This window comes from Grammomys surdaster, unplaced genomic scaffold (genome assembly GCF_004785775.1).
Source record: "Grammomys surdaster isolate TR1022 unplaced genomic scaffold, NIH_TR_1.0 191, whole genome shotgun sequence".
Taxonomy (NCBI): Eukaryota; Metazoa; Chordata; class Mammalia; order Rodentia; family Muridae; genus Grammomys; species Grammomys surdaster.
Genome location: NW_021604636.1, coordinates 16,577,940 through 16,604,573, shown reverse-complemented (window position 1 = coordinate 16,604,573; position 26,634 = coordinate 16,577,940). Strand labels below are relative to the sequence as shown.

Below are 26,634 nucleotides of genomic sequence, written 5' to 3'. Positions count from 1 at the left end.
TTCAGCTGAATATGTAAGAGTGGAGGGCCCTGCTGGGCATAGGTGGAAGAAGAGAACCTTGACCTCATGAAGGCTGGATGCCCCAGGGGGTGGGAATTTTGAGGGTGGGGAGGTGGGAGTGGGGGGGAGTAGATAGAGGTTACATCCACAGAGAAGAAGGAGGAGGGGTGAGGGGATTGGGGGTTCCGGGGTGGGTGGGGGATGGGGTAAGGGGACAACATAGGAAATGTAAATAAAACATCCAATAAAAAAAAAAAAAAGATAAAGCTGCTCTAAGGGGAATAAGTGTATTAGGACATTTCAGGGGCTGTTGATGAAAAGTGACCAGAACCTACATAAGTTTTATAAGAACTTTTTGTTTAATATTTATTAAATATTTCCTGCCATGGTTATTATATGATTTGTTGGACTCATCTTTATTTTAATTATTCAGTTTTAAGTGTAGAAGATACTTAAAATTTATAATACAAACTTATTTCCTATGACTTGAATATTTTTTCCTTAATCTGGTAGTGGTGACAAATACCTTTATTTAGCACACAGGGTATAGACTTATTATAAACCGTGTGTGTGTGTGTGTGTGTGTGTGTGTGTGTGTGTGTGTGTGTATCCTTTAAGAATTCTACTTTTTAAAATTGCTATAAAGTTGTGGTACTGACAGTAAGCTGCAGGCATTAAGGAAGGATGATGGTAATGCTTTCTTGGGTGTGTAGAAAAAAGTATGGTTCAGCAAAGGGGAACTATTCATAATTGATTTTTGCATTTAATTAACAAAGTAACTTTTAAATAGAATTATGCATCGAGTTAATATTACTAACACAACTTATGTTGCCTACTTTACGTTTTCCAGGAACATCACTTACAGAGAGCTATTTCAGCACAGCAAGTATTTAGAGAAAAAAAAGAAAGCATGGTCATTCCAGTTCCTGAGGCAGAGAGCAACGTCAACTATTACAATCGCTTGTACAAAGGGGAGTTTAAACAGCCCAAACAGTTCATTCATATTCAGCGTAAGTTTGCTAATTGATTGTTTTCTGTTTGTAATTTTAAAATTATCAGCCACTGAAAATATTCTGTATTGTCTGAGACTTGAGCTTTCAGTTCATATTCTTTGGTGAATAGAATGTTAAACATTAGACATTTAAATCTGTTTATATTTTCATTTGCGCTTGGAGATCACTTTGAGTTTTAATAATATTTGGACCTGTAATGTTTATACAGTATAAGATTTTTAGAACACAGTTTATTATACTGCTAAAAAGAGGATGGTTTGCCATACTCAAATAAGATTGATTTTTTTAAAAGGCCCTTGTCTATAATGATCACTAGCAGGGCTATATCATTAGCAAAATTCAAAACGTCTTTCATTTATGTTTTATAAAATTCTAATCATAATTATTGCTAATATTTACACACAAGTGTCAGTCTTTCATACCTTGGCAGAATTACCAATGTACTTTACATGTTGGGTTACATGTTAAGATAGAGAGAGATTCAGGGCTTTGGGAATTCCTACTGAAGCCCTCTCTCTGACTGTCTACAGGTATGCCGAATGGAAATGTATGTTTAAAAGCACTAGGGATTTAGGTCTGGGGTTTGTTAATGCTTGGCAGGTACTCTACCCCTAGATTACATCCTCTTAATGATACAAATTTTAATAAAGCCCCCTGGGTAATCCTGAAACACCAGCATGCCTAAGATTGATTATCTTTTATTGCTCCTAAGATGTCCATCTTTGTTTTTTATCTTTAAATTGAATTTTTGTCTTCAATATCTGTTGGTCCCAACTAACTCTTTTATATGCATATTGACTTGTTGCTTTTAAATGATACTAAAACTTAAGTCCTACTTTTATTTTGTATCCTTGCTGTTCTCAGGATGGGACAGACCTAGGCAAGTACTGTACTACTGAACCACACTGCAGCCCTTTCTCTGAAGCATTCAGGGAATATATATATTTGCAAACATTACTTATGTGATTTGTTTTCTCTTTGACTTTGAATCTTTTCAGTTTTTAAAATTTACCTTTATTTTAATATCAGTGAGGAAGGAGACAGATTCTCACTTAAATATTTTTCCAAGCCAAAGAAATAGTTGTTTTGTGTTTAGCAAACCTAATCATAAATTTTTCTTGGGAAATAAAATGCCAAAACTAAGTGTATCACCTTTGAATCAGCCCCTTTCAATAAGCATGACTCTTACGTTGATCTTTATTTTATTCTAAGTTTGTCATTATTTTATTTTATTCTAATGTTAACATGTAGTATATACTGTATTATATTTCATATTGTACATGTAGTTTTATATTCTGCCTTTTCCACTTATATTTCAAATTTTAAGATTTTGTATCTATAACCTGTCATTTTAAGCTTATATGTAATTTTCTGTCAAATTGCTATTCCACAGTTTGCTAACCTTATAGACCAATTGCACTTAAGGTTAGGTATACTAGATCTCAGGTTCATTTTCTTAAAATTAGATTTTTAAAAGAAAGTTTTAAACCGTGTAAATACAAGGCATTTTAGAAAATGCCACTAATTTTTTTCTTTCCTTCTAACTGAAGATTTCTAAGTATCCGATTATTTACCTAGCTAGGGGCAAAACTACATTATTAGGTATTGACTAAAATCTCCTGTGGTTGTGGGTTTGTTTTGGCTGGAGGAAGAGTAAAGGCTGCTTGGGATAGAACTTACTTAGAGTTTATACTTTTGAGTCAGTCATATGTGCTCCTACAATTGTCATTACCACTTTAAAAATATCTCAGCACTTTGTCTGTTATTTATATGATAGAAGTTTTACCCTCTTGTATAAGTAAAGCCTTTCTTTGTGTCTCACCAACCATGTTGGGCTCTGCATTTTTTCACTATAATGCCAACTTTACTGAACTGAATTAAAATTGGGTGTCTTTCCCCTTTTTCCTCCTCTGCATTCTAAGCTCATTAGAAGCCTATCACATTCACTACAGTATATCGTTACCCAGTGCAGTCTGAAATTGCAGTCACAGCAAATTTTGGTTTTCTAATTTCTCTAGCCTTTCATGCTTTAAACTATAAGGAGTGGTGAACTCTCTAAAACTTGCTTTATATATACGTTATTTGCTTGCACTTTCTTAATCCTTCTACACTTATTTTTACATACAATGAGTCTCGTCCTTGGGATGGCTTTTTGTGGTGTTTCCTGACTCCATTCAGCAAAATTTTTAGTACTGTTTGCTTTAAAGCCCCCCTTCTGATGTCACTGTAAATCATAAAGTACATTGAGATCTAAGATTCACATTTTAAAAATTGAATCTCCTTGCCTAGTGTACTATGTAACATGATTATGATTACAATTGAATGTTTGTTGAATAAGTAAGTAAATGAATTGAAAATTAAAGATAAGTACAAATCATGATCATTCTCAATCAGTAATTTTACAGGACATAAAAATTATATACTGAAGTTAAATATATGACTAAAGTTATTAACACATACAGTGAAATCTGAAGACTTACTGTATGGTATCCAAGTTAGAAATTAAAAAGTTGGGTGTTCTTTTTTTATTGGTTATTTATTTACTTACATTTCAAATGTTATCCCCCTTCCCAGTTTACCCTCTGCAAACCCCTTATCCCATCCTCCTGCCCCCTTGCTTCTATGAGAGTGCTACCCCACCCACTCACTCCCACCTCACCACCCTAGCATTCCCCTACAGTGGAGCATCAAGCCTTTGTTGGACTCTTAAGATCCAAACCAAGGGACGTGTTCCCATAGGAGCACACAAGGACAGGACTTGCTGCAATAACGTGAGGTTTAATGAACCAGTGCACTGGGGTTCTCTCGCACGCAAGCAAGAAGAGAACCCAGAGTTGGAGCTAAGAACAGTTTTTATACAGTTTAAGGGGTGGACTAGAGAAACAGTGACTAGGCACAATGTGATTGGTGGAACTGATTGGTCTTTGGGGAATGAGGTGGCAAGGACCTTCCTTGTCTGTAAGTGGCAAGGATTGGTCAGTCCTGTGGGATGTGTCTACGTGCTCTGGGCCTTTCTCACAGGTGGGTTCTCTCCCCTGTGGTCTGAGGAGTGTTAATTTTCCCCTCTTCCTCTGAATGTTAATCCTGTAGGTGTCCTCTAACTAAGGAATGTGCCCCTCCTGGGGTGTGTCCTGGAGCAGTTAAGCTTTAAGTTTAACCGAATTCCTGCATCTTCACGAGATCAAGGATCTCCCCTCTCATTGATGTCAGATAAGGTCCTCTGCTACACATTCGAAAGTGAGTGTTCTTAATTGTCAGCAGTGTTAGCTGAGACTAGATGGATTGGGTGTCGATCAGGTTTGATGCCACATTCCTATACCACCATATGGCAAGTAGAGTCAGGAAGATTGTGAGTTCAAGGCCAGTCAGCTACATAGTTAGAGTTCGTCTCATAAAAGCAAAACCCAGAAATAAAGGTTAGTGGTAGAACATTTGTCTAGCATATACAAAGCCCTGGGTTTGACTACTAGCAAAGACTCCCCACCCTCACCCCTACCTCCAAGATGCAGAAAGTGGAATAAATCTGGATGTGAGATAAATATTTTGTTCATTCCTATCTTTTTTCAATGTCTTTTTTCTATAGTCACTGAACTGGTATTCTGAGAATTTACTAGTAACACATGAGGGTATTCCTCTTGGACTTCAATAAGTTAATTAAATTTAGATCTCCTTATGAACAGTGGTGGTTACTTTCAGTCAGTTATTCAATTTCCCATTACTCTTTTATTTAATGGGAAAATATTTTATAATTGTTGTCAAGCATCAGAGTTTTAGAACATGAATAAATTTGAAATGTTGCATTATATTAACTTACATTTGCTTTTGCAGCCAGTAGAATGGTTCTTGGCAGCAAGGCTCTGTTTCTTGATTTAAAAGGAAGGTTCATCTCCTCTTTCGGTGTATTACACCTGTGTCTTAATTAGGGTTACTTCTGTCATAGTTAGGGTTTTACTACTATGAACAGACACCATGACCAAGGCAGTTCTTATAAAGGACAACATTTAATTGGGACTGGCTTACAGGTTCAGAGGTTCAGTCCATTATCAGCAAGGAGGGAGCATGGCAGCCTGTAGGCAGACATGTGGCTGGAATTGCTGAGAGTTCTGCATCTTATTCCAAAGACAACTAGAAGATTGGCTTCCAGGCAGCTAGGAGGAGAGTCTTAAAGCCTAGCTGAGGAGAGTCTTAAAGCCCATGTTCACAGTGACACACCTACTACAACAAGGCCACACCTCTTAATAGCGCTACTCCTCTGGCCAAGCATATATACACCATCACAACCTACAAATATGTATCTGTAGATTACCTCACCTGCTCAACCTGGAAAGAGTTCAGGATAAAAAATTGGTGAAGTAGCTTCTTGTTACCTATCAGGTTGAAAACACTCAAGAAGGATTGAGCTGTTCTAATCTGTTTCTAAGATCCTGAAGCCACAGAAGATAGGTATATGTGTAGACAGTCCTTTGACTTCATTGTACTTGGTGTAGGCTTTTTGGTAAGCTGATCATTTTCAGTCTGCGTGGAAAAAAAAAGAAATGTAACACTTGATATACAGTGAGCTTTCATTTTGTTTTTATTTTCAACAAGTAAAATACATGCCAGACTAATATCTAATTTTACTTTGTTATTCATGCAATATCTCTTCAGTGTTTTCCCCAGTGAACAAACCTGATCATAGACCCTTTTCCTTGAGACAGGAACAAGCATAATTTTATTGAAAAGAGTTAGGAAGATCTAAATATACTTTGGCTGAAAGAGAAAAGTCCAGGGCAGTTGCTGAGCCTTGTTGCATTCTACACTTCGTTAGAATTACTTGGCAGAAGGAATGTATTTCTGGAAGATCTCTCTCTCTCTCTCTCTCTCTCTCTCTCTCTCTCTCTCTCGCTCTCTCTCTCTCTCTCTCTCTGCCTCTCTCTCTCCCTCCCTCCCTCCCCCCCTCCCCCCCTCTCTGCCTCTGTCTCTCTCTCTCTCATCACTGAGTATTTAATCAAGAAATTAAACTGAGTATAGATTGTATGAAATGACATCCCCTATTAAAATAAGCAAGCACTAGAAAAACAGTACAACCTGTTAGAAGCAGATTGTATCTGATTTGTGGCACTTTCCAGATTAAGTTGGTTCAGGTGTTTAGAAGAATGACAGATAGCAACTGCAGTTCAGATCAGCTGATTCTAAAATTCTTCCCCCCAGGTTATTCAGTAACTCCTACTACCTCCTGCATCTAACATGAGGTAGATAGAAGTGGCAGAGCAGTATCTGGATGGGTGCTAGTTCAGTAAGGAGGGATGTTCCTGACCTAGAAGATGCTACTCAGTGATGGTATTTTCGGAAGAACAAAGTAATCAATCCCTTTGCATTTTGGTAGCGAGATGAAAAGAACTCCTTTGACCTCAGTAATTTATATGTCTGGTATTTAAAAGAAGGAGAATGGATTTATCATCACCTAGATTCAAATATAACAGACTGTCATGAGTAAAGCAATCAGGGAGTAAGTAAAACCACTCTAATAGTTAAATTGCATGTATTGTAGCATGTGTTTTATGGCTATTAAAATGTATAAAACATAAAAAAAATTGAGGTTGGCTGTAGAAAACACGTTATCTATCGATAGAAAAGGATGGAAACACAGCTGCTGAGATATACTTTTCTTTGGGCTGGGCAGAGAACTAATGAATGGCAGAACATTGTTCATGAGAAGGGGCAGGGTGCCAGACATGGGTGGTGGCAGTATTGTTGCTGATTTAAAAACACTTAGAACCTCCTCATGCGTCTTCCTACAGAATATACTGTAGAAAAATAGAGCCTACTTGGTTGTGCTAGTAGGAGTTATCAGAAACAGACCTTTAGCACATACACCTAGCAACTAGCATCTTTCCTGAAGATGCTGGAGTGATGCCACACTACCTTAGGAGTTGGCTCAATCTAGCATCTTAGAGATCTTGCACAAACTCTAAGGGAAGTTTGCTTTCCTGCCTTACAATTCTATGGGCTAACTATAAATAATGTTCTCTGCCATTGGGTGGTGGTGGCGTCACACGCTTTTAATCCCAGCACTTGGCAGACTTGGCAGGTGGATCTCTCTCTGAGTTCAAGGACAGCCTGGTCTACAAAACAAGTTCCAGGATAACCAAGCTGCACAGAGAAACCCTGTCTCGAACCCGCGTCCCCTCCCCCAAAGTTCTCTACCTTAAAATTTTCTGAAAATGCTTATTTCTTAGAATTTTAATTGGAAATTAAACTTTTCTTCTTATATAGTGAAATAGGTAATATTAACTTAGCTATGTCCAGGCTCTGTTTAGTATTATAAATTTTAGTTACACTAGGCCATTTCTCATACTGTTCTCAGAGATTTAGGGTATAAACGTGAACACTCTTGGCCCCAACAAGCTAGGTTTGGTCGCCTATCCTCAGTATGTCAAAGAAACAAGTAATAGTGTGAAAAAATAGAGAAGAGGTTTGTTCAGTGTATCCTCAAAGGGAAGAGAAACAAATAAGAAAACTGCTCTCATTCCAGTGTACATGTATAGTTACACTCAAACATTAAGACCATAGACAGAATGAGAGGTATGTAGGTATAAAAGTACTTGACCACCAAGCTTAACCTGAGTTCAGTTTCTGGGCTTCTATATGGCGGAAGGAAAGAACTAACTCCTAAGAATTAGCCTCTAACTTCCACATGCATTTAGTGATGTGTATGTGTGCACACGCACACACACAAACACACACACAAATAGAAAAATTTATAGTGTTAATTGCAGAAGAAAATCAGTGAGCATTTCTTAAAGATAACCAACATATGACAATTAGTGACTTTGTTTTATGTGCATTGTGTTGTATACATGAATATGTGAATGTTTTACACTAGTGTATATATGTTTTAGAAGAGTGTACTTCAGTGATAAAAGCTGTAGTATAGTGTTGAACATAGTGGTATGTCCCAACTATGCAAGAGATTGAGATAAGGATCCCTTGAGCCTGGACATTCTAGACCATCCTAAGGAATCTAGTCAGATCCTATTTCGTAAACATAGACAACATAACGACAAAGTATAATATATGAATACATAGACCAGTTACAGTCATTTATTGTCAGATATTACATGACATACATAATTGAATGTGCTGTGTTTCTTATATGACTAGCAACACAGTATGATTTATACTAACATCTGTTTTTAGGTGTCATAGTCATGTAGAACCACTGTTGTATGTAGTTCACAGCTAACTGAATTATCACATGAAAGATCACATGTGTGTGCATAATATGTTGTCATCATTACTGTTTTGAACAAATTATTATCTTTTTACTGTTAGGTAATTAGGAATAAGAAAAATCACAGTTTTGTTTTGCCCTTGTTTACTTATTTTTAGTCTTCCTTTATGCAGACTAGATTTTCTTAGCCATGTCATTTTTTTTTCTCTGATGGACTGTGAAATTTCATGCAAGTCCAGTGTGTGGCAACAAAACACCTCAAATTTTATTTGTCTGAGAACATTTTGTTTCTTTATTTTGGGAGGATTATTTCATAGAGTGTGTACTCTTAGGGTAGAAGGTTTTATGTTGGTTTTCAACATTTTGGATATGTTCTCATTGCTGCATTTTAAAGACTATTGAGTGTAATTTTTACCTTTGGTCCACCGTAGGTCCACTTTCTCCTTCTGGCTTATTTTAAAATTCTTTTATCTTTTTGTTATTATTGTATATTTTTCAGTGTTGTGCATGCTTGTGTGTACTCTTGTGTACAGTCACACACAGTTTGTGTTAAGGTTAAAGGACAACTTGTAGGCTGTCTCTAGTTTTAAGTCTTTGGCTTTTATCCTTTTTAATGTGTAGTGAGTTTTAGTATTTATTTTGGATTTTTTGAGGCAGGGCCATGCTTTGAAGGCCAGCTGGCCTCAGACTTAGAGTAATTTCCCTTAGCTTCCTCAGAACTGGAATTACAAGTGTGAATCCCTGCGCCCACCCAAGAGACTCCTTAATCATCTCCAATCTAATAAACCTCCAGTACCATGTTTTGTTGCTAGTAATTTTGATCTTGTCATTTGTTTAGATTTTCTTCTCTAAGATTCCTGTTTTTCAGCTTACACTATCCATGTGCCTTGCATGTTGTCAATTTGCTGCTGTTAAGGCATGTTAGAGTTTCCTTAATTCCTAGTCAAAAAAGTAGAACATTCCCATCAGGTCCTAGATCTATTAAGTCTCTGTTTACTTTCTACTGTGCTTTATGTTTTGTTTGTAGATGTGATGTATTGGACAAAGAAAACTGCAGCATGAATGATATAAATGGGGGAGTAGTTAGTTAATAGTACAAAATCAGACAGACAGATTTATAATCTGGTGATCTTGGGTATCTGGATTCTGATCTTCAGTGCTTCTCAAAGTTTTTCTTTTTCTTCATCTCCTAGCCCCCATTTTTGTCCTTTTGATGTGGCAAGTAACAGGACCGTGCCCACCAAGCCTCTAGAAATGCTTTTTTTCCTCTCTTTCATCAGATTGGAGTTTTATGATAAAACATCAGCAGATTAGGCTCTGGTGAAATAACTCATGCTCATGAATTTGCTAAGAAATAAACATTCTGGTATATTTCAAAATGCTTCACTTTCCTCTCCCACCAGAAGCACTGAGGGACCCTGTATTTGCTGGAGACCTACTCACATACCTGAAAGTGAAAGAAAAAACGTATGCAGCACCCCCATGACTAGGTGCTTACACTTGTCCTGGCCACCTTTAGTCATTCATGGCTTAAACACATTTTAAGTTTGGCACTTACCTCCTAAATTGGTTCCCTGGTCTCTGAATTCACCTGTCTCTCCAGTTTTGGTGACAATGACTTAAACTATGACCTTGTTAGTTTTGTTTACCTTTTCATGAGTTATTAAGATATAGTGGCAAGTTTTCAGTTCCTTACCAGGAAACCTGAAGTTACCTATGTAATTGGTTTCTGGCTTTCTCTGACAATCTTTATACTTTTTTCTTCTAATTAAAACATAGTTGTAGTTTGTAGGTGATGGTAGTGAAGACAAGCACTGCTTGTGTTTGTTCTTTTATCTTCTGTGATGGCTAGAGACTTAGAGAAAAAAGTCAAAAACGTGAAATTTTTTATGGTTTGTGTTTAAGATGCCTTCAGTAATTATAAATATTTGTCTCTTGGCTTAATGGAGTTTATTCAACTTTAGTTAATAACTGGTATTGTTTGATTTTAAAGAAAGCCTTGCTGTTTGTTCTTCCCCTCCCCTTTCTTTTCCTCCTTCCTTCTTCCTTCATGCCATCTTTCTTTGTCATCTTCCTCTTGGGTCTGCTATAACACTGAACTTAGATATCCCTGCTCTGTCTTCTCATGCTAGGATTACATACATGGATCTTTTATCATTTATATCCTATCCTAGAGGTGGTGGCAAAGAATGGTTTCTCAAGTATTTTCTTTAGAATATATGTGCAACTTATTTACTTTTAAAATCAATTTTCATTTTAAATAGGACCATTTTCCTTTTTTACTTCAATTAAGGTGATCTGACTCTATATGTGTATGTGTGCATGTGCATAGATATTTTAGTTGCTTTAGGTTTTGGTTTGTTTGTTTGTCTGTTTTGGAACAAGGTCTTGCTATGTAGCTCTATAACCCATGGTAGCCTCAATTACATAGTAACCTGCCTCTGACCCTTGCTTGAATACTGGGATTTCAGAATGTCCACTAGACTAGTCCAGTTTATTCAGTTGTAAGTTTGCTTACTATTTGTTAGGTCAGTTTTGTTCATACAAAGAAAATACAGCTTTCATTTACATTTATCCAAGAATTTCATTTTCCTATAGCAACTAGGAATGACTTTGCTGTTCTTTTTAGAAGCATTTTTAGTGAATTTTTAGGCATTGATAATACTGGAGCAGGAATTCTTGGCCAAAATGTTATATTAGGTATGAAGGAACAGACTATGGAAACCATTTGTGAAGGATCTAGAATTAGGCAGATTGGTTGTGGTGTTTGTTTTTATAAAAGAATGTGGCTGGCACTGGGTGTGAGACCACAGCTGCAGATGAGCCTCCTCTTCCAAGGTACCGAACTGTGTGTTCACTACACACTGGGAGCAGAAAATAATTTACATCACTGATCACTAGTAGTGTTTAATTCAGACTTAGTTCAGAGTCAGATTGATATATTTATGAATCTTCTATTTGAGAGGCTATAAACAACCTTTAGTTATATTTAGTATCTGTATGTTTAAATGGACTTGCATTTATATTAGAAGATGAAATTGGTAGTGAGAGAAAATGGTGCCTAAACATACTTTCTGAGAACTTTTTATTTTGATGTAATTTAAATTAAATTCTTAAAATTTTGCATAACTTCCAACTCAAGGGAAAGTTGCCAGAATGGCATAAAGAATTCTGTAGACTCTTCTCCATGCTTCAGTAAATGTAAAATTAGCAGTACTCATTGCTGCTTCCCCAGTTTTCCCTATTCCCCTGTCATCCTCTTTCCTCCCCAAGGTAGTTTTCTTTCTGAACCCTTTTCGAGTAAATTTTAGATTTACTTACAGATACCTCAGTGTATGTTTCTTAGGAACAATGGCATTTTCTCATTTAACCACAGCATGGTTATCAAAATGAATAAATTGTCTTTGGTATAATATAATTAATTAATCTCTTTGCCCTTGTGCAATCTTTATATAAAATCTTTATAGTTAAGGAAGATCCCAAGGAATGTTTTTTGTTATCTATCGTATCTACTCAGATTACTCCTAAGTTTTCTTTTGCTTCATGCCAGTGATATATTTAGGGGACAGCCTAATTACTTTGTAGAAATCACCTTAATGTAGGTTTACCAGTTGTGACATGGTTCCAGCTTAATGTTAGTCTTTTGCTTACCTTTTTATTATAGTAAAGAAATGGCAGACCATAAATGTACCTTAATAACTTTCAGTTACATATTATTTGCTATATTCACATTTTTGTACAAAAGATCTCTGGAACTTCTGTTTCATTTGGCAAAACTAAAATTCTATATCATCTGAATAACAATTGCTCATTTCCTCCCCAGTGCCAGCCCCTGACAACAACTATTTACGTCTACTTTCTCTTCCACGAGCTTGAGTATTCTAGGTACCTCTTGAATTGACTCCACAGTATCCTTTGTGACTTGCTTACTTCATTTGACATAATGTCCTCGAGATCCATCCATAAGCTTCATTAGCTTATAACAGGATTTTGTTTTTATAGTGCTTTAATATAATATTCTATAATATGCCACTGTGTCTACCATTATTTTTAAAAAATCATTCATCAGTATATGAACATTTGGGTTGCTTCTATTATTTATTCTAAATAATCTTGCACTAAGTGTGGTATCCACACAGCTATTCAGGATCCTGTTTTCAGTTTCTTATGGGCATTAATCCAGATTGGATTACTGAATTATTATTACAATCATCATTACTACTAGTAGTAGAAGAATTTGTAGTGCTTTGAGGAACTGCCATACTAATTGGTGCTTAGCAGTCCATTTTTTCTTATGCTTTCTTTTGGTGCTAGTGCCCATCTTAACAGGAGGAAAGTTAGATCTGATTGCAGTTTGATTTGTAGTCTCTGATTATTGATTTTGCGCATCTTTTCATATGCTTATTGGTTGTTTCTATTTCTGTAGAGAAATACTTCTTCAAGATCTCTGCACATTTGTGAGCTGGATTTCTTAGCATGGGTTATTCTTGACCTGTAGTGCGTGTATTGTGGATGGTATCCTCTTATTACATATATGTCTTGCATTACCCTCATTTTTCTTTTGTAATGGTCATCATTTCCTTTGCTGTGCAGAAGCTACGTTTGTTTTGGTGCTTTTGATCATAGCAAACAAGCCAGAGGGGGTTATGGGGAGGCTTAGTTTGCGGGAATACTATGAGTTAACAAGTTCCAGATCTGCCTGGCTTATACTGTAAGGCTCTGTTAGAGGTGAGGTGGAAGTACAGGAAGGAAAATTAATGTGAAATCTTGTCACAACTTACTTCCTGTGTTTTCTCCTAGTATTATAGTTTCTGGTCTTAAGCCCATTTATAGTTGTTTTTTATAATATGAGAATTAATTTTCCCATGTAAATATTCAGTTCTCATCATCTGTTTCTTCTGATTCGTACAGTTTGGGGACCCTTGTCTGTCATTTTAATACACACCTGAGGGTTCATTTCTGAGCTTTCTATTTTGCAAACCTCATGCTCATATTTTACTATTTGAATCACTGTAGCTTTGTAATTTATAGTTTGCAATTAAGGACTTTCATATCCTCGGCACAGCTATTTATTTTAGAACTGGTAAAATCCTTAGCAAAGAATGCCATTAGTAAAGAAAACATTAATTGCCCACGAAATTTTGCTTTTTAAGCTTTTATTTTCAGACCTATTAAGACTATTTCGGATCTTTCTGATTTTAGCTATGTACTGAGTTCAGACCTGAGTTTACTATCTTGTAAATGTTGAAACAGCCAGTCTGTTGGAAAACACTGCTGGTGTTCCTGCTCCCCCCACCCCATTAAGATTCTAGAGATACGTTTTGAGTTTTGAAATTTATACTCTATAAGAAACAAATATATTTCTATTGTTATGTATGTGTTGGTTTTGGGTTTAGTTGATGCTGGTTATCATCAGCTTGGTGCCTGACCTCGGTCTCGATGAGAGGTTCAGCTCTCATTACCTGTCAGACTTGAGAGCGAGCAAGCGTGATGGTAGTCTAGAGGGAAAGTCTACCTGTCAGACTTGAGAGCGAGCGAGCGAGCGAGCGTAATAGTAGGTTAGAGGGAAAGTCTGAGAGTGTCAGAGAGTACACAGGAACCACTGTCCGAGGACTGCTAAACACAAAGGAAGATTTTATTCACAAATATAAGATGACTTTAAAACCAGGTCATTTCGATTCTAAAAAACAAAACAACAACAAAAACATCCTGAAACAAACCTCCTGTGTGTTCAGCCTGTGCTCTTAACCACTAAGCTATCTCTCTGGTCCCCTGTATGATTTTTCTACGCCTTGCTTTTTTATGTTTAAGAGTAGTTTTTAAAAAGACTATAGTATGGAAATTAATCTTATATTGGCATGTATAGGATGTTCTTATTCTCTTTTTTTATAAGCCTGTGTGTGTGTGTGTGTGTGTGTGGTACACACGTGCCCCTCCCATCCAGTTTCTTGTTAAAGCAGACTTGACTGTTTCCAGCCTTCTGTTACATATAATTAAGTATAGTGCTTTAGTGAATAATCTTGATTATAATGAACTTCATAGAAGCGTGATTCTATTCATCATAAAAGTTCAAATATAATTTTTTTGGAGATTTTACCATTTTAAATTAACTTGAAAATGCTGATTTGGGGGGGATGTAATTAAAATGCTACTTTTAGTGTTTGGAATTCTTAATGTTTGGTCTAATTATTGAAGAAACAAAATACCTTGATATAGTATATTTTTTTCTTTTATTTTTAAAGTTATAATATAGTTACATCATTTATCCCTTGCTATCCTCTCTCCAAACCTTCTCATATATCTCTTCCTGCTCTTTTAAATTCATGACCTCTTTTTCCATTAATTGTTGTTACATGCATAAATGTATATGCATGTGCATATATAGTTATAAATGCAACCATCTCGTCTTATATACTTATATATCCTATAAGTATATATTTAACATATACTGTATTATTATATACTATTACTTATATACATGTTTTCAGACTGACCATTTGATACTGGATAACCGGTTGATGTTCTCGTCCAGGGAGAAGACAGTTTCTCCTGCTCTCAGCATTCCCTAGTTTTGAACAGTGTATGTCATGGCTAAACTACCACAATATTTTAAAAATTAAATTATTAAATCCTTTATTCTGGAAATAGAATTTTTTATTTAGAGAAAAGTGGTACAAATAGTTCCTGTATACTACCAGCCAGTTTTAGATTCCTATAATGATATCCTTTGTCTTACTTTGGAACCTGTGTCTTCTGTTTCTCCTGGTAGCATTATAACGTATATTTCTTATGAAAATGAGAGTCTTCAAATATTAGCATTTTTACTTTCAGAATTATTACTATCCTTCACAGAATTTTCTCTTGAGTAACAAAGCAACAAAAAAATGAGAATCTGAAAGAAGAAAATGAAGACTGAGAAAATAATACAGGGGAAATAAAATTATCTTGACACTTCCAATTCTGTATGTTTTCAGAGTTAACCCTTTGATGCTAGATAACCAGTTGATGTTCACATCCATGGAGCAGACAGTTTCTTCTGTTCTTAGTATTCCCTAGGGGGTCTGTGTATGCGAGGCAAGTGCTCTACTACTGGGCCCAAGCAGCCCCAGCACCTTTCTGAAAAGGAAAGGGGTGGGCGTTCCTTGTTTTGCCATGTTACCAGGCTGCAAGTTCCAATGTTAAAGAATTAATGTTACCAACTTGCTCATTATCATTGCTTATAGTTCTGGTAATTGCTATTACTCTTGGTCAATCACATTTTTTATTTATTTATATATAATGAGTTTTTGGAAGTGGGTAGTTGGTTGACTGAAAAGACAACCAAGCAAGAATAATCCTGATTGTAGAGCGTTTGAAGAATCAAATTAATAAATTAATCAGTGGTTGGTTGGATTTCACTGCACAACATTGTAGAACTAGCTTTGAACTTGGATGCAGTTCATTTTCTCTAGAGATGAGAGGTATGAACACTACCTCTGGCTAAGTCTTAAAACTCTAAGAAATCTGAGAGAGTCACTTTAAAGTCCTGGTTACTCATATTCAGAGTGATTTGATTGATGGTTCTCAGGCAGGCTCTGGTGTTGTTTCAGAACCTTGGAGAGCTCCCTACAGAGCCGCTTTACTTCTCTATTAGCTTTCAGTAGCTACCTTTAAAAGCTGTTTTACCCCCGAGGACCTGAAAATTTTACAAATTCTTGAAGTTCAATGTATTTTACATTAGACACAATATTTGTGATATTTTAGTGCACTAGAGTTGTGGTTCTCAGAATAGAGTCCTGTAGGGTCACTTGGGAGTTAGAAATACAGACTTATAAACCCCACTCTGGACCTACTACTAGATTGCAAAGAAGTGATTGATCCTAGTATTAACAAGTCCTCTATGTGGTTTCTAGTGAATGATGGAGTTTGAGAAACACTGGCTTCAAGACTGTGTTGATAACCATGTAAATGGGAGGGGTGTGTGTGAGACCTTAGGCAGATACTGTTTTGTTCTACTTAATGTGAGATTTGGGTATATAACATTTATTGATACTAAGAGTATACAGAATGTTCATACAACTTCTTCGGCTATGTAGTCCTGAATACTTGTATTACTTTGAAGGTAGATTTGGGTGACATAGCCTCTTGCTCAGTATCATGTTTGGCAATTTATATTTTGTGGTTAAATACACCTTTCTCCTTATTTCTTTTGCTCTTTCTAGAATGCCTTTGTATTCACTTTCTCTGTATTTTATAGTATTGATATGTTGCTTGCTTCCAAGGGGCGCTTGCTATATGTATTGTACTTGAGGAGTCAAGTGTTAGCTACTTTTAGGTAAATATGGCTTTGAAAAGTCATAAGAAAGAACTGGAGAGTTGGATAGAAGATATAGCCTGTTTAGTCTTTAAATATATGCTTCTCTTAAAGTACTGCTATAAGTACTCAAAGACAAGCCTTTAGGGACAAGATATACTTGTGTTTCTGTCTTACTTTGTTGCCTACAATCAGAGGGATTTTTAAAGTGGTTTCCATGGGTAAACATTTAGGAACTAGATGGATGTGATTAATACATTTTAATATATCTGATAAATTAATTAATTAATTAATTAATGCATGTGTTGGTGTTTGGCCTGTCTGTGTGAAGAAATTGGATCTGCTAGAACTTGAGTTACAGACAGTTGTGAGTTGCCATGTGGGTGCTGGGAATTGAACTTGGGCCCTCTGGAAGAGCAGTCAGTGCTATTAACCACTGAGCTATCTCTCTAACCTGACTATATGATTTTTTAAACTACTATAATTCATAGGTAAATGTTGAAAATATAGCTCATGTATGGAGGTCAGAGGAAAGCTTCATAGAGTTAGTTCTCACTCTGTAACGGTACACGGCTCTAACTCAGTTACCAGGCTTATAAGCCAAGGACCATGATCTGCAGAGCCATCTTACCAGTCCATGATAATCTTCTTAAATTGTCTTTGGTTAAGAAATACAATTTGTCAACTTAAAGATTATTCAAAATAAAAACTATCTTTTGACATATTGATGTCTTTATTCCATTTTGATGTTCCAAGGACTTTCATTGCTGCAGTTAAGACTAGAGAATGTGATTTAACCTCTGTGTGTAATTAAAATGCCAGTCATTATATGACCCTGAGGCCTGTGCTCAGCTCACCAGGGTTCTTAACCATTTTCTGAGCTGTAAGATGTGGTCTTTCAACTCACAATTATATAACTTTATTATGTCAACACATAAATAAACTCATACGTCTGTCTTTATTTAACTTCCGTGCTTTTTTGAAAATAAGGCCTCAGCAGGAGTATTCTGGGGGATTAAACCCACATAAAAGACACTATTAAAAAAGAAGCATACAGATTATTACAGCTGCATGGGGGAACCTCATAGGTAAATGAAGGTCAGAAAAAGTAGGTGGCTCTAGGTACTGATGTACTGTGTTGAACAAACAATAGCAGTTCTGAAAAAGTAATGGGAAAATGAAAGGCAGAGAACAGGTCTGTTTGTAGCCTGACTCTTGGCCGTCTTGCTCTCCGTCTCCTGTTTGGTGAGGTGTCTTCACATAAGAGCTTTGTTTGCTTTGAGGAAGAAAAGGGGAAGATGGTCATGTTCTTCTTGGATCTGCTGCCTTCCAATTACCTTTATCCGGGAGTAGTTTTTGGGTCAGTGTGGCATATTTTGGGGGTGGCATACTCTGAATATCCCATATATTTCTCTGTATTTCATACAGAGAAAATGGTGCTAGTAAAAAGAGAATTTTGAAAAGTTTAAACTGGATTCCAAGAATGAGTGAGCACAGCAATACAAATTTTAAGACTTGATTTTTTTTCTTTATTACCTATTACGTGAGCAACCATAGTTAACTGCATAGTTTTTCTACATACCTAGTGTTTTTATACTAAACATGAAAAGAAGGACTTACGTCACTGTTTGAACATCTTGGCTTTGAGCTCTAGGGGCTGTTTGTTTTTAAGACTTTTTTTAACCTCTTTCCACCACACTCTTCCATTTCTAAAGAAGAACTGTAAATCATCCTACCCAATTTTCATGGTAGCTATTCTCTCTGTTGGGTGGTGAGATGGAATACAAAACACAAAACCTATTCTTGCTCTTTGGATTTGAAAAAAGGAGGGTTTGTATAGATAACTAGTACATTGACAAATACATAGTTATGTTTTTCTGAGTAAACGCACAGAGATGGTTTTGTGTATTCCTACTAACAACTTTGTTGAGGCTGCTAGCAAACATGATGTTCCTTGCTCTCTTTTGGTGTGTCTTCTAGCTCTCTTACTGTAGGAGGTATATGTTCTACAAATGTATTTCTAAGTTTTGACAATATGCTTGCTTTGTTGTAATGTGATGGGTCTTTTCCCCTCTGTATTGGCAGTGTGTTTTCTGAACACTGCTACCTGCCTTCTTTCTTTGTTATAATTGTCCTGCCTGATACTTCTTAGGAAAGGAAAACAGGAGGGATTGTTCCCCCATCCCTAACCCAAACTCCTGGAAGGGAAGCTACTCAGTAGTATTCAGTACCCAGTAGTGGTTTACTTTCATCACAGAGAAATCAAACTCAGAAGTTCCTCTAGGTAACTTATTTACTGTGAGTAATCCAAGTAAAAAGTAACTTACAGAGAAACCTAAAATAGATATGGTCAAAGTAATTCAAAGGATACATTTTTTTTTCTAGTATTTCCATACAACATTTTTTCCCCTAAGCTGGGTAACTGCAAGGTGTATTTGTGAAGAAAACCCTGGTAATCACTAGGTTTCCTATTCAGGTATGTTGTTACATAGAAATCAGTCATCCTCAAAAGCCTGGAAGCCCTTTGCCTGTTTCATCATCTCTCTGCAACAGTCATATTTTCACTGCAGTTTTTGCAACATTATAAGAACAGGCAGAGGGAGATGATGATGGGCTAGAACATGTTGGGTCCTTCTGAAGGTGGAGGAACAGCAATGTGAATGTGCTTGCTCCCGTATGAGTGACCATGGTGGTAATGAGTGAGGATTCATGGTGGCCAATATATCTATATGTTTTATTGTTTAATATGCTTTTATTACAGTAGTAAACCACGCATCATTATGGCCAAATTGGACAGCCAATTGTATATGTATATGCACATATAAATGTAAATTTTTGCCTCTGATTAGATACAGTTTTCTCATTTTATTACTTATTGTTTGTGAGGTTAATAAATGATATCTCATTTACAAAGGGTACTACTTAGGGGTGTATCATTTAAAATCTTTTAAAATTTATTTTAGATTCATTTATTTTACTTTATGTGTAGGAATATGTTGCCTGTGTGTCTGTATACCATGTACATGCCTTTTGGATACCCTAAAATTAGAGTTGGGATTTGTCTTTGCCAACAAAGAGGCAGAAAGAGTCAATATTTTTGCAATAGAATATTATTTCCTGCTATAGTTGAGACTTACCATATTTAATTAAAAACCATGATTTTTATATATTTATTATAATGGGCATCAATACTAAAATGAGCTGTAACATTGTATTGTACTTTAATTACCTCACTTCTGCTAAATTAGACAACAGTCTTGATCAACTAATGACAAAGAATTGAATCATAGGAGCTGTCTATATTGCTTGATTTCTTGCTCAGTTGTTGGCATTATGATAGGTGCAAATTATTTTATTCTTATGAAAATTTAATGAAATATGTAAGTTTATTGTTATTGTTTTGTAGCTATTAATCTTTTGTCTAGCTTTATAATTTTGTCATTTCAAGAATGTTATATAAATGGAATGTACACTGTGTAACTTGTATAATTAACATTTTTCCTTTTCTATTGGATATTTTACTTATTTACATTTCAGATGTAAATCTGAATCCCCTTTCCCCATTTCCCCTCCCTAGAACCCCCTCATCCCATCCCCCCTCCTCTTTTGCTTTTATATCATTTAAATTACATGCAAGTATTAAGGTCAGTTCTAGGTTGAGGGACTAGAAATACAATAGATGCAAATAGCAATTGACATTTTTCAAACTCAGCATAATTCCGTTAGAATTTTTCAAATTGTTGTATGTTTCAGTAATCTGGTCTTATACATTGTTGACTGTAAGCCCATTGCTGTACTCGGTACTTACTGCTTCACCACTGGGAGACATTTGTGGCCATTGTGAATAAATTTGCTGTGAACATTGTGAACATTTAATTATTACTATTTTAAAACTTATCATTCAGAGGGAATAACTGTCAGAACCCAAATATGGAGGTCAGAGGACAACTTTTTGGGTCAGTTTTCTTCTACATGGGCTCTAAGAGTTCATCTCAGATTGTCAAGCTTGTGCAGCAGACACTTTGGCCAAATGAGTCATTCTGCTGGTGTGCCAGTGCTTTTACATGAAGGTGTATCACCTTTACTGATGACACCTCAGCTTGTCTTTGATGCAGCTAGTGTTTGAGTCCACAGTTTTCTGAAGAAGCCTTTATAGATTAACTTTCAGGCTGATATTTGAGCAGAAAGTGATTCTTTAGCTACCCCTGAAAGAAGAAAAGTCTATCTCTATAAAGATTTTTCAGTCAGTCTTGTGTTCAAACTCACACTCACCTCCTTTGAAGGAAATGTGATTTTACCTCCTAGATACAAAGGAGGAAGGGGACTTCCTGATTTGTACTGTGAATTTCAGTGTTCTCTTACCTGCCAGGACCTATAATTTTGAAACATTATTTTCACTTCATTCTCATCAGCTCTGATGGCTTGCCATTTGTTTTTGTAAGAATGGAATTTTAAGACAAGCCTCATGATCACCTGCCTTATTTAATGTATGTTCATGTTTTTGTTGGAGGAAATCTACTGTATGTACTTTAGATTCCAGATGTTTGAGTGAGTAGCACGTCTATGGTACAGTTCCCTATGGAAGTGTGTCAGATACAGCAGAAGGGTCCAGGGCAAGGTAGACATCTGTATAAGGATATAAGGAATTCACAAACGAGTAGAGACCTGATCAGTATGGGATTTGTTCTTTGGAAAGCCTTGCTTTTTTTTAAGCACTCTGATAAGCATGTTCAGTATGTCATAGAATACTTATGCTGCACACACACTGATGCACTCTTGTGTAAGTATAAAGAAGACTGTAAATAGGTGAGGGTTGTGTTATAGATCAAAAGCCATGAGATGGAAACTAAACTATAGAAATAGAATGTTTTGGTGTCAAACAAAAAGGAGGAGCAGCAAATACTATATTGAACAAAGTACCATTTCTTTCCCTTTTCTACTTAAAAAACTGATAAGCAGACATAGCTTTAATTAGTACTATTAGGTAAGAAAAAAGTGTGTGTCTTAAAGGATTTTATAACTGAGACCTGCCTTAGACTCCCTTATCACACTACTTGTTACTGGGTCAGTGGGATCAGGTCTTAGAAGAGTTACCTTGGGAGAGAAGAGGGCAGGAAGGAAGGAAAGGAGAAAACAGGGGAAAAGGCAGTACAAACCAGTTAAGTTTTCCCTGCTCCACAAGTGCTTACCATTCAGTGGAGGCCAGGGAGAGAGGGAGGAAGTGAGAAAGGGAGGAAGGGAGGATGTCTTAGTTTGGTTTTATTGCTGTGAAGAGATACCATGACCGACTTATAAAGGCAACTATTTAATTGGGCAGGCTTACAGTTTCAAAGGTTTAGTCCATTATCATCTTGGTGGGAAACATGGCAGCTTGCAGGTAGAAATGGTGCTAAAGGAGCCAAGAGTTTTGTATCTTGATCCAAAGGCAGCTAGAAGGAGATTAGATTCCACCCTAGCCAGACTTGAACATATATACATGAGGCCTCAAAGCTCCAGTTCCACAGTGACACACTTCCTCTTAACAAGGCCACACATCCTAATAGTGTCAATTTCCATGGGCCAAGTATATTCATACTACCACAGAGGACATAAGAGAATAAATTTACACCCATTTAAGTTCTTCCAAATCCACATGTCAGGAGGAAACTATGACGGGGTTAGAAACCAAGCTAGTATTACCATTCCTGGAGAGGAAAGAAAGGAAGAGAATAAATGTTTCTCTGTATCCTACAATACATAACGAGCATGATATTATGTAGTAGTTAACAGTCATATTGATAATGATACTTTAAAGTGATGACAGCAACTGCCTGTCCTTGCTATGTGCTCTACTGAGTTGGATTCTACTCATTTTATATCATGCTTAGTTAGCTGTTTTGATCTGAAACCATATCACCATATTTCAGCTGTCGGAAATCTGGTCTTCCTGGTTTTCATTCCATTATTAGAGACTTGGGTATGAATACAGTATAATGCTAAATAACTTTGAAAGACATTTCTGGCAAAACTATGCATATACTCCCAATGCTAACACCATTCAATGTGTAAATATGTCATATATTCTGTCAAGAGACTATCCTGATTTCTTTCCCATATAGTAGCTGTTGCTTTTCTTACAGAAAGTAACCACACTTTCTTGGTGGACACTGCAGGGAATTTTCTGCTTTCTTTCCCACTTTGGTTTTTCTTCTCAGTGTGGTTATTCACACCTTTAAATCCTCTGTGTTTCTCTTTTGTTCATTGCCTGGCACTGGGCAACTAATTGGTGTGTTCTTTCCTGGGGATGACTATTTCTCCTGCTCCTAGCATTCCTTAGTTGCCTGTATGGTTAAGACCTCCTGGTCTTTCTTCCATGTACTTTGGCAGTCTGTTGTTGTGCTTGTTCAGCTCATGTCTGGGCAGTCATGTTGATGTGACTTTATGGGTGTATTTTCTGACATTCCTAAGAGACACAATCTCACAGCAAACTCTCTGATCCTCTGGCTCTTACAGTATTTCTGCCCCCTCTCCTCTAATGTTCTCCGAACCTTAGGTACAGGAATATTTTGTGAATGATGCCTTACTTTGTGTCAATCTGTTACGTCAAGACATTTCCAGCCTTTTTGTCTCCACCTCCTTTTCTTATGTATAGGGGGTGTTTTCCTTTTTTTTTTTATATTGGCTGACTGTCCTATAGCACTAAGCAGTTATTTTTATCATTTGTTATGTAGCAAGAAAAAAAATGTTATCTGGGCTTCATAAGCTGAGGTATCAATAAACTAAAAAATATTCTTATAGTTTAAAAGAATCTTTTTATGCTGTATTTAACAAATGCTGGTTTAGTCAACAGCATTTAGTACTCATTTTACTCCCAAGTACTATGAAGAGGTTTGTAAGTGTGATGAAAGCAGTGACAGCTTTTACAAGAGAATCCTCCTTTTTGTCTGATAAAATAAAGAACCCAAGTATACAGTAAACAGAATGCTGAAACCCCTGTACCTGGTTTGCAAACAGTAGGACGTCTAAATCTCTAAGGATTCTTGTACAGTTTTCAGATAAGAAGAAGAGTGGTAATGCTAGAGTAAAGGAGTGCTGGTGTAAGTCAGATCTCCTGCCCCTTCTCACTATTCATCTTTCCAAACGATTTCCCAGCTTTTCTTGTCCTTTCCCCTGCTTCATAAGCAGGAGTGCTGGCTTTTGCAGAATAGAGTCGAGATAGAGCAGATAGGAGGTGGAAGAGCGACAGGTGAGTAAGTAGGTGCTCACAGATGGTCACACACATTTTATATGTAGCTATGCCCCTGAACCTGTGGGAATGTCTGTTTACTGTGCAAAGTAACATACTGAGTTACTGCTACTTAGCATTCAAGCAAGTCATTCTTTAAAATAGATTTGACTTGTATCAGCTACCTGGGTAACTGTCGTTAGTCTGCATACCAAAGGTGTTTCATTGTGTGCAGCTGCAAATAGCGTTTTCTTTGTGGAAGAAAGAGTAGTGTTTAATAATCTGTATAGTTTATAGGATCTGTAACATCTCTCATTGAGTTTGATCTGAAGTAGGTTGACTTTTTGAAAGCTTACTTGTAAATAAATGATAATCATGTAATTAAACAATATAAAAAGATAAGAATTAATCATAAGTACAGAATAGTGTGTCATAAGTTCACCAATAACTAGAACCTCCTGACTTATTATGTAGGTTGTAATACAAGTTAAATACATCAACATTGTAAATTTCAGAATGTGAAACTCATTGGGACATAAATTACTACACAGAAAGGCTGAGACAATCATTTTAGTAGGTATATAGCACATTGGCCATTGCCTGTTTCATAGTAAGTGTTATAAAAGTTTATAAGTCTTGACTAACATTTATTTTTATCCTTTTTGTTATTGGTGGTAAAATAGTTTAAAGAATTAGAGTTCCAATCTTATCTGTAGTGACTTGGTTTTATTAAAGTCTGAGCACACACCTTTGTTTCTACTGTCACTATTAGGAATTACCCTTAAAAATGATGTGCTAAATCTGTGAATGGTACAGATGTGGAGGATAGATATATTTGGGTTCACCTTCATATGCAGGCAGGCAGCATTAAATAACCAGCATGCTGGTGATTGGTCTTTCTTAATGCTTTGTTCTAAAATCTCACCAATTATTTTCAGTACATATTTGTATATGTTAGCTTTTTCAGTAAAGACACGGATACATAGCAGAGGGAAAATTATAATTCTCTTTTCCATTCTTGAACTCCTGTCCTGATAACCTCTCTTGACCAGAAGTAGATAATTATCAGCAATTTATTTTTTCCTTCAAAGGTGTTCTGCGCTTATATATGTATATGCACCCAGGTCCTTTCTATACCTTGGCCTTCTGGCTCCGATTCTTTCACTTTTGCTCCCATCACGTGATCATCCCTGGGCTTTGGTTAGCATCATGAGTATGTGCACACTTCCATTTCTTTTTCTCTGTAGACTGTTCATTCTGCTTTTTTTTTTTTTACTTCTCAAGGTGCATAATTAATACTTTAATACTTTTTCTATGTAAATTTATGTTATTAGAATTACCAAGTTTGAGAGTGTATTTTAAATTTATAATTTTCTCCTCATAGCCCCCAAAGACCTTAATATCAACTTTTAAATCTTAGTGTAGTTGATGACAGAAAAATACTGTGTTTGTGTCTAATTTGCATGTCTAAAAGTACATTGGTATTTATTGTCCACTTAAAATTCTTTGCCAGTTTTTTAAAGGTATTAGGGTTTTTCTTATAGTTCTGAGAAATTGTAAGAAAAGTGGCCCTTTATATGTTAGTTTTCCCTTGGTTTTTTTCTACTGATTTATAAAATTTTATATTTAAAAATTTAAAATTTATATAGACAATTATTTTAAATTAATTTGTTTTGTAACTAGCCAACTATTCTGACACCTTTAAAAATGATTTTTATTTTACATTTTATTTTCAATGATTTATACTTTGTGCTGTATGCTAAGCTTAATTCTGGATTTTTTTAATGTTCTTCCATAGTCATCACATTGGCATGTTCATCTCTGTTATAATTTGTTTTATATTTTGTCATATATTTGAGATACTTTAAAAAGTAGTTCCTCAGTTGATACTCTTATTCCATATGTAAAGCAATATGCCTGTCACTGTACAGTCTCTCAAACTATGTGTGTAACTTCATAATTTCAGCTCAGTTTGAAGAATTTCTCTTTTTCTCTTCTAGCTTTTAACCTAGACAACGAGCAACCAGATTATGATATGGACTCAGAAGATGAGACATTATTAAATAGACTTAACAGAAAAATGGAAATTAAACCTTTGCAATTTGAAATTATGATTGACAGACTTGAAAAAGCCAGTTCTAACCAGGTACTGTACCATATAGAAGTGTCTCTTTATAATTAAACCAATTAACACCTTTGCATCTGCTTTTCCAAATGCATTATCTGAAAGTGCTGCATTGAATTTCTTTTTCTTTTCTTTCTTTCCCTTTCCTTCCCCCTCCCCTTCCCCCTTTTCCTCTGCCTCTCTCTTGGCATCCTAGAATTTCTATCTGAACAAAATACTTCATAACTTTTTTGAATAGGAGCTTAGAGAATACTGTTGTGACGTCTTCCCACATGGGTAAAAACATAATGTCATAAAGCCTGATCTTTGCATAGTTACTATATTTTTAATATTTCACTAATTTTAATTAATTGGGTATCTGAAGTAATTATCTTAAATCTTGTTTTCAGTTGCCTAAATTTATACAAGTTTCTATTATTTTTTAATGAATTTTACCTTTAATACCATACACATTACAGTGTTGTTATACAAACTTTTTCACGAAGTAATTGAGAATTTTCTTTTAATTTCACAAGGAATTTAAAATAATAACTATCTTTCTAGAAAAAAATTAGACATTACATATTAGGGGGTTTTAAGTATTTATCCTTTTGACTTAATGACCTCATGTCTAGAATTATTCTGCAGAAAAGTTAATAGGTGGCTGGGAATGGAGCTCCATGGTGAAGCTTCTACTGACCATGTGTAAGACCTGGTAGCCTCTCTCTGTACCACAGAAACAGAGAAAGAGGGAGAGGGCAGGGGAGGGGAGAGGGAGAGGGAGAGGGAGAGGGAGAGGGAGAGGGA

The 26,634-nt window shown here is 36.0% G+C and overlaps 1 protein-coding gene across 2 annotated transcripts in view; it reads left to right on the top strand.

Moving 5' to 3' along the window:
- Positions 1 to 26,634, top strand: part of Epc2 (enhancer of polycomb homolog 2) — a 93,013-nt gene that overhangs the window by 28,034 nt on the left and 38,345 nt on the right. For both annotated transcript variants that reach the window (XM_028769286.1, XM_028769287.1), the window contains exons 2-3: positions 851 to 1,010; positions 25,724 to 25,869. In XM_028769286.1, coding sequence (XP_028625119.1) covers positions 851 to 1,010; positions 25,724 to 25,869 — 306 coding nt within the window. The remainder of the gene's footprint in view (positions 1 to 850; positions 1,011 to 25,723; positions 25,870 to 26,634) is intronic.